Source organism: Grus americana, chromosome 3 (assembly GCF_028858705.1).
Source record: "Grus americana isolate bGruAme1 chromosome 3, bGruAme1.mat, whole genome shotgun sequence".
In the NCBI taxonomy this organism is placed as follows: domain Eukaryota; kingdom Metazoa; phylum Chordata; class Aves; order Gruiformes; family Gruidae; genus Grus; species Grus americana.
Genome location: NC_072854.1, coordinates 75,069,793 through 75,083,207, shown reverse-complemented (window position 1 = coordinate 75,083,207; position 13,415 = coordinate 75,069,793). Strand labels below are relative to the sequence as shown.

The 13,415-nt window shown below is 41.4% G+C and overlaps 1 protein-coding gene across 1 annotated transcript in view; it reads left to right on the top strand.

Annotated features, from left to right (window-relative positions):
* PRKN (parkin RBR E3 ubiquitin protein ligase) overlaps positions 1-4,089 on the top strand; it is a 128,096-nt gene extending 124,007 nt beyond the window's left edge. Inside the window, exon 5 of the mRNA XM_054822699.1 lies at positions 2,628-4,089. Coding sequence (XP_054678674.1) covers positions 2,628-2,737 — 110 coding nt within the window. The 3' untranslated portion in view covers positions 2,738-4,089. The remainder of the gene's footprint in view (positions 1-2,627) is intronic.
* Positions 4,090-13,415: the final 9,326 nt, after the last annotated feature.

The following is a 13,415-nucleotide window of genomic DNA, read 5'->3' as shown; positions in this document are numbered from 1 at the left end:
ATGTATCAAAAAGGAAATAAAGGCCATTATACATTCTTTGTTTCTTTCTTGAAAAGGGAATATTTATCAAAAATTAATAATAAGCAGAAAAAGACCTTTCCTTGTTTATAGCCTGACCCATGTCAGAACAGTGGCTTGTAATGCAAAACGCCAAAGCCACAGCAGCAAGCTAGAAATGTTTCATCACACTGGCATCGGCTGACTGTGCTGCCACTCAGAGGGACCTCGACAGGCTGGGAAATGGGCTGAGAAAACCTCATGAAGTTCAACAAAGGGAAATACACTGATACTGATGAAAAGGACCCCAGTGTCCTTGTGGACTACAAGTTGGACATTAGCCAGCATCGTGCCCTCACAGTGAAGGTGGCCAACAGCATCCTGGGCTGTGTTAGGAAAAGCATCACCCCCAGGTCAAGGGAAGTGATCCTTCCCCTCTGCTCAGCACTGGTGAGACACATCTAGAGTGGTGGGTCCAGTTCTGGGCTTCCCTGTACAAGAGAGACATGGACTGCAGCAAGTCCAATGAAGGGCTACAAAGATGATAAAAGGACTGCATAAGTAAATACCTGATGGGGGCAGCGAAGAAGACAGAGCCAAACTCTTCTCAGTGGTGCCCTCTGAAAGGACAGAAGGCAATGGGCACAAACTGAAGCACAGGAAATTCCATTTAATCATAAGAAAATTATTTTTACTGTGTGAATGGTTGAACAGGTTGCCCAGAAAGAGTCTCCATTCTAGGACACATTCAAAACCCAATCGGATGCATCTATGAGCACCCTACTTTAGTTGACCCTGCTTTGAGCAATGGAGTTTGGACCGAATGATCTCTAAAGGTACCTTCCCACCTCAGTGATTCTGCAAATTAAGGTGTGAAGCTTAAAAAGTGCAGCGCTTGCTTTCTTCACTGGTCATGGGTACTGCACAGGCCAGCTTCTAGGCTGGCATTTGTAAACTGAAAAGCGCACTTCATTTCTGCCTAAATACAGCGGGTGACAACTGTACACTGAAGTCTGCCAACAGTCCTCATTTGGGAGGAGTACACTGACTCCACACAAGAGAATAATTCTGCCTTCCCTCCCCAAATGCTTCTGTGGACACTGTCTCTTACAAGGGACAGTGGCAATGCCGATAACTTTTCTGTAATAGCCTACATTTCTCTATGTCAGTAACTTTTCTACAATAGCCTGTATAGCTGTAGACATTGTAGAATACTTCTGTACGCCAATAGCTTCTCTGTAGTAGGCAAAGTGAAAGAGCGAAACACTTTCCCGCAGCTCAATTCCCAGTCTGAGTGAGTTTAAACACACATCCACGTCTCTCAGAGGACTGATGTACTCGCAAAGCTGTAGGCCACGTTGCCTGAGGCACTCTCCACCCTGACTGCTGATCTCAGCTGCTGCGTAGCAGAGAATAACGTGATTTACGTAGCTTAGCAGGTAGAGCACGTGTTTGACAAGGGGGTGCCTTGGGTCCTGCGCCAGGACTGAGATGTGTTTTACCCAGTGATGGTTTAATACAAATGCTAAGAGACGATTGGATCTAAACTTTAAGTGTAACATGGAGGCTGGCCATTGGTGCGCTTACATTCAAATAATTCTAAAACGTCTGGCGAATTGCAGCTCTTACACAAAGATATAAACTGACGAATAGACCTTGCCAGCACAGCTAGTTTTCTCTCTCTGTCAGATGAAGCAGCCAGGCCTGTTTTAACAAACCAGTTCTTGTGTCTCCTGCTGGTTTTACCTTCTGAGAATCATTCTGGAGTGGCATTTATAAAAAAAAGGTGGTGTAAGGGTAGCAGGTCGTACAGTAGGGAACACACACCCCCTGTACCTCCTATCACCATCTGGAGTCAAACCAAGATGACATTTCAGCATTTCTTCATACTGCATGCTTTTCTTTCCATTTGAATTATACAAGAGATCTCTTTGTGTGGTAAGTAACATAATTTCCATTTGAAGTGTATTTCTGTAATGACCTTTGACAATGTTGATGTTTTATATATTACAAATTAAACATGTGATCAAGGTTGTGAGTAGAGAGATTAAAGCCGCTCTCACAGTATGAGCAAGCAAGAAACCCAACACACAGGAAACATTGATGCGATTCAAAAGGCTGCTTCAGAAACTAAGAAGGTCAAATCAACTTAAATTATTAATGTAATTTTGATATAATCAGCAGTCAGCCACAAAAGTCTGTATCTCCTGATTTATTCTCTTTGCAAATCTCTCAGTTGTTGAATTCAAATTCAAAGAAGAATTGAATTTTGTTCATCTTCTGGCTCACAGCTGGACTAGGGTAGAGTATCCTTCAGCAGACACCTCCATGACTGCTTTGAGAGGCCACAGACTGTCTTTTCCCTATCCCTAGCACAGCCTCTCCTAATTTCCTCCTACTCCTGCGGTCCCTCAAGTGAGACCAGCATGTTACACCCCAATAAAAGAGGGAATAGCAGGTTTTAGAAAGCCCAGGAAAAATATTCTTCAAGTTTGCACTTCTCTTTTATTAAATATTCTACTTGGGTAGTAAATGAACACTTAAGAAAGTTGATTTTAACACTGTTAATTGTTGATTAACATCTCTAACTGTTTGCCAAGTACCAAAGCCATTCTGTTGCTGTTTTGCAGGTGGCTGCATGCACATGAAATGTCCTCGCCCTCAGTGCAGATTTGAGTGGTGCTGGAACTGTGGCCTGGAGTGGAACAGAACCTGCATGGGAGATCACTGGTTTGATTAGTGGTGCTGAGGCCAGCCCCTGTTGCTGCTAAAGCTTGTTTTCATCGGGGCCAAATTCTGATCTCCTTACTTAAACAAAAGTCTCAGCGGTTTCAGGGACACAGAGTTCAGAAGTTGGCCCAGTTTGTTGGTTTTTGCTTTCTTGCATATGCAATCATACCAAAATCACACTGAAGTTATGCCAAGGGTTTTAAATCCACTAAGTAAAAAAGAGTAACTGTTTTAATGGACAGACTTGTTCATCATGGTAAAAAAGAGGAGTAAATTGCGCCTTTCTGAACTTGTGCAGTCTGTCAGCATGGAGAGCAGACAGGGTTACCATGAGGAACTTTGCTTGACATATAGAGTCAGGAATCCGTAACTCTTGCAAGAGAGAGCAGTCTGCGTATGTGTGTATGAGTGCATGAGCATCAAGAGGGGTGGAGAATGTTCCCTGCATCAGCTGTTTTTTCTTTGACCGCTCCTTTGCTCATTCAGCACAATTTTTGATTTTGAGGCAGTATTTCTTAACACGCTTACTGCAAAAATGTCCAATTGCTAAAAGCAACGGAGTATTCATCTGTCTAAGCTGCAAATGACATTAAAAGTCTGAAGAAACAAAGGGATGAAGGTATGAGGCACCAAAAAAGGGAGTGAACTGGTAGACTAGACACACAGGCTTCATTTTTTGTCAGAGGGAAGACTGTGGCTCTTCAGTGTTTTCTCAGGGTTCCTTCCTATCAGGCTTTCTGTAGGAGTCATGCTTTCAAACCAAATTCTGATAGAAACATAGAATCACAGAATCATAGAATGGTTTGGGTTGGGCTTTACGCTATATTTGTGGTTGTGTATTTGTAACATATGACACGAAACCTGCCTACGTACTCATTAGAGGCTTTGTGACCATTGCAAGATTAGCTAAGGATGCAGTTTCAGCTCTAACCGTGACTGTTGCAGCGGTGACTGGATCCGATTAAGTGTTGTGCAAGCTAGCCTCACGGGGCTTCATTTTTCTTGCACTTACAGCAATTCTTCGGACATGGCAAAGGGAGCCAGGACGAGACTTCTCAGGGGTTTTCTCCATCATCATTCTCTTAAATTGAATTAGAATATGGGTATATTTCTGAAAATACATTCATAGCTCAAACAGTGTGAGGCAGAGGGACATCTTTCATTTTGCAATGTTAACACAGTAAGTAAAGCTTACTAGCGTTTCCGAGCCTGAACAATCTCACTGTTTGCTGTGCTTTACACTGCTGTCTATTCTGAAATGAAATGGGTACTGTCCACATCCAACATGCCATGTAAGGATTTGCACAATTCAGTTTTGGAAAAAAACGCACAATAAATAAAGTGGTCAAAATTTTAAACGTAATTTCTTTTTTCATTTGAATGAATACGACGTGAGTACAAAGATGTTGGGTGGGTCATGCATTTCCTTGACTGATTCAAACTCCCAGCTGAGAGGCTGGCCCTTTGATTAAAACATACTATTAGCACAAAAAATTTCCAGGGCCATGGACTTCTTTTATCAAGTTTGAATTAATATTTTGTAGGGCATGACTGTAGAGTCCTGAAAATATGGGTGTGCCTCATATCAGTCAGTGCAGAGTAAGAAGCCTGAGGTATAAAGAAATCCCAGGCTCACTACAAAAATGTCCAATTCCTAAAAGCAGTGGAGTATTCATCTGTCTCAGCTGGAAATGACATTAAAAGTCTGAGGAAACAAAGGGATAAAGGCATGAGGCACCAAAAATTAGAGTGAACTAGTAGAATCAAGAAAATGAGAGAGAAAGTAAGTAGCAAGGAGAGGACCATGGCCATTTCTTAAAGGCCTTTTTCCTTTTGGCACTGGTCAACTAAATGTACGCAGGAGTAGCTACCTTGAAGTGTACGGGTGCAGTAGAATGCTACAATGTAGCTTATTTATCTCAATCAGGATATTTTACTGTGAGTTCTGATTATTTCATTATTTGATTTCCTATACCTGGGTCTATTTTAAAATTTAGATGGCTTGTAGCCAACCGGCTAGGCAAAAAAAAATCACAATCCTTAATTTACTTTGACAGTGTGTTACATGGGAGCTCCTCACTATATTTCATACCCACAAACATTTGGAATAAAAGAAGTCTGAATCTCTTTCCCATTTTTTTTTTTAGTGTCTTTCTTATAGAGGAAGAAAAATTTGTTCACTGTAAGGCAGTTTCACTGAGTTAGAGCCTGCCCTAACAAGTTAATGTTTTAATTGTCACGTAGAAATATGTGATTTATGGGCCTGGATCAAGGTCCATTGAAGTCAATGGGCTATAGATCAGCTCCTGTATTTCTTTCTGGCCTGGGCAGGGCCTGGCAGGTATGAGTCACAGGGCTAGAATACAAACATCTCTTTCTTGGGAAGAACTTGTCAGAGGATGGGATTATGAGCATTCATCTAAGACATAAGCAAGGGCAGGAAAGGAGGATAAAGAAAGGAGTTTCAGTGTTGACTCAGGATTATCCACTTTTAGAGACTGATTTTTATAGGCCATTGTCACATAGGGTTTCTTAATGCAGTCCAGATTTACACCCTGCCAAAAAACCATGTGTATCCTGCAGATTTTAACAGAACATGTCCTGATCTTCTCTGTGTTAATACATATATATCTGTATGCATGCATGCACAAAGTTTGAGATGGTACAGGTGACAAACCTGATTTCGCTTCACAGTGAGATTCTCATAGTTTCCACAATTTAAAGAGATGAAAAATCAGAATTAATGCTCTGCCGACACTGTAAGAATGCTGGAATTGCTATAGAGATATGCGAATTGGACCTAAAATTTCCTACACTGATATTCTTTTTGCATGGAAAATGCCTTTTTTAAAAAATCTAAAACTCTAAAAAAAATCTAATTGATCTTGTAATTCGAAACAAAACAAAAGAGAACAAACCAAGTCTTCAGTGTCTATTCAGAGTGTTCCTCTTCTCTTATTTCAGCTTTGAATTCGTCTCACCCAACTTTAGCTATCTAGTTGGTTCAGTAGCTTCAGAGGCTTGCGCAGAGACCTGTTGTGCGTGCTTGTGGTGGGGCCTGATGAGTTTTAAGTGCAACTGGTTATGGCTAGAGGTGTGATGGCAACATCCCTGCCAGAGACAGGGTGCAGCTCCTGACAGGACGAACAGGACTGCAGAGCTCCCACACACTCTTGGCTCTGTTGGCACGGAGAGGGGAGCCTTCCTTTTTTTAAAACTTATGAACTGGTGTTGCTCGCTAGCATCCATGAAGCCAGCCTTGGCAATTGCTTCCTCTGGGTTGGCACGCACGTCTCTGGAAGGGGTCCTGGGCAGCCATGGGGGTAAAGAAGAGAAGCAGGACTCAAGCACAAAACAAGAGGGGAACCAACCTGAGGGCATAAGCAGATGCAAAGTTTTCAAGAGCTTGTGGGTTTTCTACTAGCAATACACTCTGAAACACTGTATGTTCTAAGAAGATGTTTATTACGGTAATATAAAGCAAAAAAGAAGTCTGTATCTTTTCACATCTAGGTTTGCCTTTGTTAATTGAATTCTCTTTACCTCGAACCTTCTTCATCTTTCAGATTAAAACAATTACAGACTTGTTCTTGGTACTGCAAGCTGGGCTCCTTTTAGTGTGTGTTAAATGGATTAAGTACAGGATGTATGCTGAAATATTCAATAATAATTATCTCTGTAATAATTCAGCTCTATAACAACAAAGAAAATCTCTAATATTTAATTCCAGCTGGCAGTGAAATCTGAATACCAAGTAGATTAGGAAGAAAATATATAACAGCTTGGCTCCCTCAGGAAAAAGCATATCTCAAAGCTTAGCATAAATAATACTTTGGGAGCCGTGACTTTGACTAAAATACCATTTATATATCTGCCTTATCTCGTCACAAACTGCAAACCAAATAATTTCATTTAAAAATGTACACTTAAAAAAAAAATCAGTAAATGGCACTCCAGAAGAAACATTTCACCACTGTTGGGAAATATAAGTCACACTCTCAAAGGACAGCAAGCAGTGGGGTTTGCTTTTTGCGTATGAATAGTAAGGCACCAGCTATGGTGCAAACCAGTATGATAGCAAAACTTTTTGTCCACGATCTTGTAGATCATGTGAACTGAAGTAAAATTTGCGTTTCTGGAGGGGAATCTGAGGCACTTGGAGGTGAGAGGCCAGATTCCAAGAGATTCTGCTGTCCTGGAAGACTGGGAAGATTTAGTCCTTTGTGCTAAACTTTCTCACACTTTGAGGTAACAACAGAAGCTGCTATGTCCCTCATGTTCACTGGGCTGCTCAAACCACTACACAAGTAAATCATCGGGTGCAGTAAGCTCAATAAGCAACATTTGCAGCAAGATAGGAAGGATAAACCATACTATCAACTCCGAAGATTGGTTAGCCCCATGCTGACAATTTATCTGATTCAGTGTTTGACTAGTATGATGACAGCTGATCTAGAGAAACCCTACACAGAGATGGAGAGCTGCAGTATAGCTCTTAACAAGCAGATTTTGTTCCCAGGCAGCAAAATTCTCATGCTTCCTTCAGTTCCCCTTCAAGCAACAGAAAAGCCTGAAGAAGACAGCAACAGACCAAAGCTGCCTGAAGAAGTAAACCCCACAACTAATTGTTCCTGATGGTCCTTCAGCCACTTCACCCAGATGTATCTGACAGCATAGCATTGACAGTGATTCAGCAAAAAGAGACAAATGTACTGCTTTACATTGTATCTGACTTGACTACAGTTTGTAAGGAAATATTTCTATCTCTAATTAGCAAATTTAGAAAAACACCTCTACCTTTTTTTTTGAAACATATTTGTCTACTGATTCATATTATGTTTATTTCTGTATGTGTTTGCCTGTGTGGTTCCCCTTGTGTATCACCTACTGATTTCCAGCTGTGGCTCCTCTTCAGATAGTTAATGCTCTAGAAGTTTTCAACTTGATTGTCTAGGAACCACTAGAGTACATGCACTCAGTAGTCCCTTCTCATATTCTGGGTAAGTATGTGCAGACCAGAAAAAAATGTAAATGGCTTTAAGGAAGCAGTAAGGTAGGCAAGTTGAGAGAAGCTCACTTAATCATATGGAGAATCATATTTAATGTAGTGGTTTGTGTATCTGCAGGGATTTTATTTTGTAGAAGTCAGGTCATATGCTATTTTGTTTTTCTTCATTATTATTAATAGTGCTTTTTTTCTTCACTTTTAATTTGTTTTTCTTGTCTCTGTCTCCATTTTTCTCAATAATGGAGTAATGGTTGTATGCCAGTAGATAAAATATGCAGCAAAACATCACCTGTTACATTACTTTTTGAGTTTTATCCCTTGCAAGCTTGAGGAATCCACATAATCCATGTAGGCAGGGAAGTGCCATTATCTGTATTTTACAGCCAGGGAATTCAGTCCAGCGAGCACATCCAGACTACCTGGAGGCAACAGCTCAAATGCTCACCAGCCCCCTCCTCACAAATGGGGAAATCTGTGGCTGCACCAACGTGGAGGCCACCTGCGTGCCAGCATGGTGATGAGGGAAGCAGGAAGCAAGTTTAAAGTTCAAGGTCCAGAGGACTCCAGTATGACATTAGGGACACAAAGAAATAATAATTAAAAAAAAGGTAGGATTTTCGGTGGCCTAAAGAACAGTGACCTAACCTGACTTCCTTTGCAACCACTGGGAATTTTACTGCTGGCTTCACTGGGAGAAGGCTAATTTAGGGACTTTGAAAACACCATTTAGTTTCACTTTTTAGCAGTACATAGGAGATCTCTGGGAGAACTTGATGTCCCAGTTTCCTCTTTGTCTCTTTGTTAGCTGAATATTTCATCTACAAAACACATTCATGCCCATTCTCTCCACCTCGATTTAGTGCAAACTAAAATCCATGAAGCACTGATGTCAGAGTTGTTTTTAAAACCTCTAGTTAAGTACAGCTGAAGCAACACACTGTACACTCATTCTTACTTGGTACAGGATTGTATTGTCTGCCTCATAAACAGTAATCTCGCCAGCCTGCCAACTTCATCTGCTGGTTACCAGACCAAAACCTGGTTGGACGAAGACCTTAAGTAATAATCAAAGGATAGTGCTAAAATGAAAAGCAGTAATCAATAGAATGAAATAGTATTCAGACACTGCTTCTGTTGGGGCCAATATAATGTTTTTCTTGGAATGGATGCTAAGTGCTCCTGAATAGGTTCAGCCAACGGAGTTTTTTTATGCCTGGAAGCCAAACCTGGAAAGCCCTGCACTGTTCTTTTCCAAAGTAGAGATCACAATATGGTAAAAGGGTCAGAAATTTTTTTAATGAATAGTTGAAGTCCATGTGTTCCACAGCTGATGGAGTTAAAGAAACAGAAAAAACAAACTACCTCACTAAGCTACACTGACATTTTTCAAGTGCCCAGTGATACAACAAATGCAAGGTTTGCCTTTTTAAAAAAACAAATCTGCTTCTCAAAGGCAAAAATGTGATATTTACATTAATGAAGCTGAAATAAATTCTGATTCGAGCTTGTAAATATTAGTGGTGATGTAAGCGAATCTAACAGTATGCCAAAATGTTACTCAGGCTTTGCTTAGCAAATATTAAGGTGCTTATTAGCTGTGTTGCAATCACTCAGGTCCTTATTTTATTTCAGAAGTACAATGATCAAGGCTATTCCTATTGCCTCATTCTGTTGGATTTTATAGAAAGCAAATATAGGCTTCAAACCAGTGCTTAGCAATAAGCTCCTGCATAGTAGGATATCTTCTGAACTAGCAATCTCTTCTTGTGTGATATTTACTGTGCACAAGTTCAAAACAATCAGTGGCATTTCATTTTTAGTCCTCTTTATTGTGTAGGCTTTGGGGTAGAATTGAATAAATAAAAATATAAAGCCAAGTCTACACAACAGAAAGCCTATTTTTCTTCCTGTTCCAGTACAACTGTACCACAGACCTACCCAATACAGTATACCAGCTTGGTAGACCAGTGTGGTATATAAAATAAAGCTGTAGATCAGCAAGTTTACGTATATACATATGCTATTATATTGCACTATTTTCTTAAGACTTTTGCCAGTCTAGAAAACTCATAAGCCCCTTCCCTTCTCAGGGAGGGCTCATTCCAATGGATTCCTGTGATGAATGATGGCTAGGGAAGTCCAACTTCTTGCACAGAAAACCGTATCATCATCTGGGTGAACTGGGGTACAGATTGCTGTCATGCTTGGAGTTTGATACTTGTAAGCACTCAGCTCCCACGCAGGAACCCCAAAAAGGCCAGGTTGTCAAAGGTCACTATCAGATGTACATTGAAAAAAAAAAAAAAACCAACCCATCTTTCTGCATCTAAGCAAGGGTAGAGGTAGTGCAAATACATAAAAGAGAACAGCTGAAACTTTTTCTCTGATTCTGAGCAGTATGGAAAAATCTGGCCCTGAGAAACTTTAAATCAATAATTTTGCTTCTTCAAAACCAAAAAAAGCCCATGATCCAGAGCTCTTTGCAATGAGTGCACCCAGTGTCTCTTTTCTGTTACATTTCCAGCAAACAATGTATATACATCATACCATTTTGCTAGCTCTGTTTATTTAAACATTTGTATTAGATTGTAAAAGGCCTTAGCAGAGTTTTAGCAAGTCTCAGATAAGTGACCTATACTTATTATTATGCAGCACTGCTTGGTCCAAAGAAAAATGGTGTTTCTTATTGCCTTCACCCCACTATGGAAGAGAGCACTATTTCTACAAGCAGTAGGCCTTCACAGAGAAGATGATCTTATGAGGTCCCTTCACATATGTTCCTACAGCATTGTGTTGGCCTACTCCCAAATGAAAATTCCAACTTTGGGAACTATTCGATGAATTATTTAATTGCCTGCAGGAAGAGAGAGATATCCAGAAGCCTTTCTTATTAATGCAGTCATTGTCTCAGATCCAGCAGCTTCCTTTGCCAGGCAATGGCATTACCAGACAGATCCCCATACCAGGAGGTTTTCCTGACACTTAACGCCACCTAATTTCTTTCCTTTTCATGATATTAAGATCTCAGGACTAGAAAGGTCTTGTTACTTTGTTGTGTCCAGCCTACCATCGCAGGCACCTTGTTATGTAGGTCTTTCCATAAATTTACAGAGTGCTGTGGCAAGCAATTTTTAAGTCCCATTTGCTTTCATGGCAAGGGAATTCTGCAACCTGATTCCAGCTGCTAGCGATGAGAAACCTTTTCATTCCAAGGTATTAATGGCCGCCTTATAATTACTTGTCATTATATCAATATCGTTTGTAAGCTTAAGGTTTCCTTTTTCCTGTTTATGTTTCCTGTTCCGTTTGTTCCCTGATTGGATGGAGTAGACAGCAATCATATTTCCGCTCCATTCGTTTTATTAGGCTTAATAGACCAAGCTTAAAATCTTGGATCAACACTTCTCTAAACAGCCTAGAATCAAGTTATTCAGAATTCACTTTACCTTTTTTCAAGTACGAGTGATGGACTTTTGCATACGACAGCAGGTGTGGTTGCACCGCCGCCTTCTGTGGCATTCATGCCTCCGTGTCTCTACTGGAAACACTTCTGACACATGCCAGATCACAGCACGCTGTTCACAGATACATCATGCTGGCAATTCATAATCATCCTACGACGGTCTACCTCACCCAAAGCCTTCTTCACTTTGTATCCAAATAATGGATGCACTTCCAATTTATGAGGTGTCGACACTTTTTTTCTGACTTTATTTTTCTCAGTTTCTGCATTTATACCGTGCTAGCAGGCTGCTGCTGTGCATCTCAGGATACAAGCAAGTTACTGCAAAGTGAGCAAGTACAGGAACATCCTTTGGTAATCACCCCTGTACATGTTTGTATTCTAAATGGTTTTTCCAATTGCTACAAGAGTATTTTTTTTACTACTTCACAGTACTGTAAGTCTGCTACATTCAATGAATCTAGGATGTTGATGGGTTTGAATGCCTCCAGTTCGGTAACTTATTTAATTGTTTGCCAAATGTGTTTCAGTTCTTTATCCACAAGGTTCATCGATACCACTGTTGGTAGACCTTATGTAGAGGTAGATTAATGTAGTCGGTTCACCCTGGCCAGCAACTAAGTACCCACCCAAATGCTCACTCACTCTCACACCCAGCAGGATGGAGGAGAGACTAGGAAGAGAAAAAGCAAGAAAAAAACTCATGGGTCAAGATAAAGACAGTTTAATGACTGAAGGAAAATTAAAAAAAATAATCGTGATACAAAAGCACTCACTCACCACCTCCCACAAGCAGACGGATTCCCAGCCAGTCTCCAAGCAACAGCTACTTCAGAAAGACAGCCTTCCAGGTTTTATTGCTGGGCATGATGTTATTTGGCATGGAATATTGCCTTGGTCAATTTGGGTCAGCTGCTCCCAGCCTCTTGCCCACCCCCAGCCTACTCGCTGCGGGGCCAGAGTGGGAAGAATAGAAAGCCTTGAGGCCATGCAAGAACTGTTCAGCAACGGATAAGACACTGGGGTGTTATCAACACTGTTTCAGTCACAAATCCGAACCACAGCGCCACACAGGCTGCTATGAAGAAAATTAAGCCTGTACCCAGTCAGACCCAGTACAGGGAGCTTGCTTTAAACTAGCTGGCGCAGGATACTGCTACACATGAGGTCATGGCAGCATGAATTACCTCCTGCCGTGGCGTCCCTAAGTGTTCTGATGCCTAACAAGGGTTGAACTAATGATGAAGGTTTTTTTCTCAGTGTGAGTATTAACAGGTTTTCTGTACTAGACTGGCAACCTATTTTTATACATTTAGTGTCTTGTCAGACCTTTTTGCCTTGGCAAAATCTGGGTGAAATTGGCTAACATTGAAAAGGTGCTGTGGGAGGACTGACAGACAGCTGCACAGACAGACGTATTTGGACAGCAAGGTAGCTAGGCTAAAACCCAGACAGCTACATTAAATTCTCACCAAGCTACTGGCGGGTGTGGAGCAGTGAAAGAGATGAAGCTAAGGAGGCTAAACAGGCTCATTTTATCACAAAGCTTTAAGCATTCCCCAGTCCAGTCTTAATTTCTACTTTAAATTGAGATCAGAAGTTCCCCATTAACTTAAGGGGGAAAGTATTGCATAAATTTGGATAGGTGGCTGTGATAAATGGATTAACTTCCCCCCACCCCTGTTTCGGGGCTGTACAGGAAGCATGAAGAAATTTGTTGGATTCAACGCAAAAGCTGGGCCTTGTCCTGTGGCGTTATTGGGTGACTCGTAGGGAGAATGAGCTTGGCATTAATTAAAACACAACAGTGATGAAAATTGCAGAAGTTATATCTGATTCGTTTTCACCAAACGTCTGCCCGTCTCTCTCTCTTGACCACAGATGAAGGTTGGAGCAACCACGGTCCTAACTGGGGCATCTCGGTTAAATACCTCGCATTGGCGGGATGAGCCCGGCGGCAGCCAGCCTGCTTTTGGCTGCTATTTAAAGATGACTAGGACACAGGCAGTGCAGCTCCCAGCTCACCAGGGAGGACACGCAAGCCACAGCTGATTGCCATCAAACTTTTTTCTGTCGGCGGCAGTAGCGCAGCGATACACGGATGGTGGAACCAACCTTCTCGCTTCACGCAGCTTCAAAGCACGTAACGCTCAGGGGAGAGATGAGAGGAGAAAAGACAGAAAGGTGGCTTTCAGTGATCTTGGTCTTCCGTCTGCC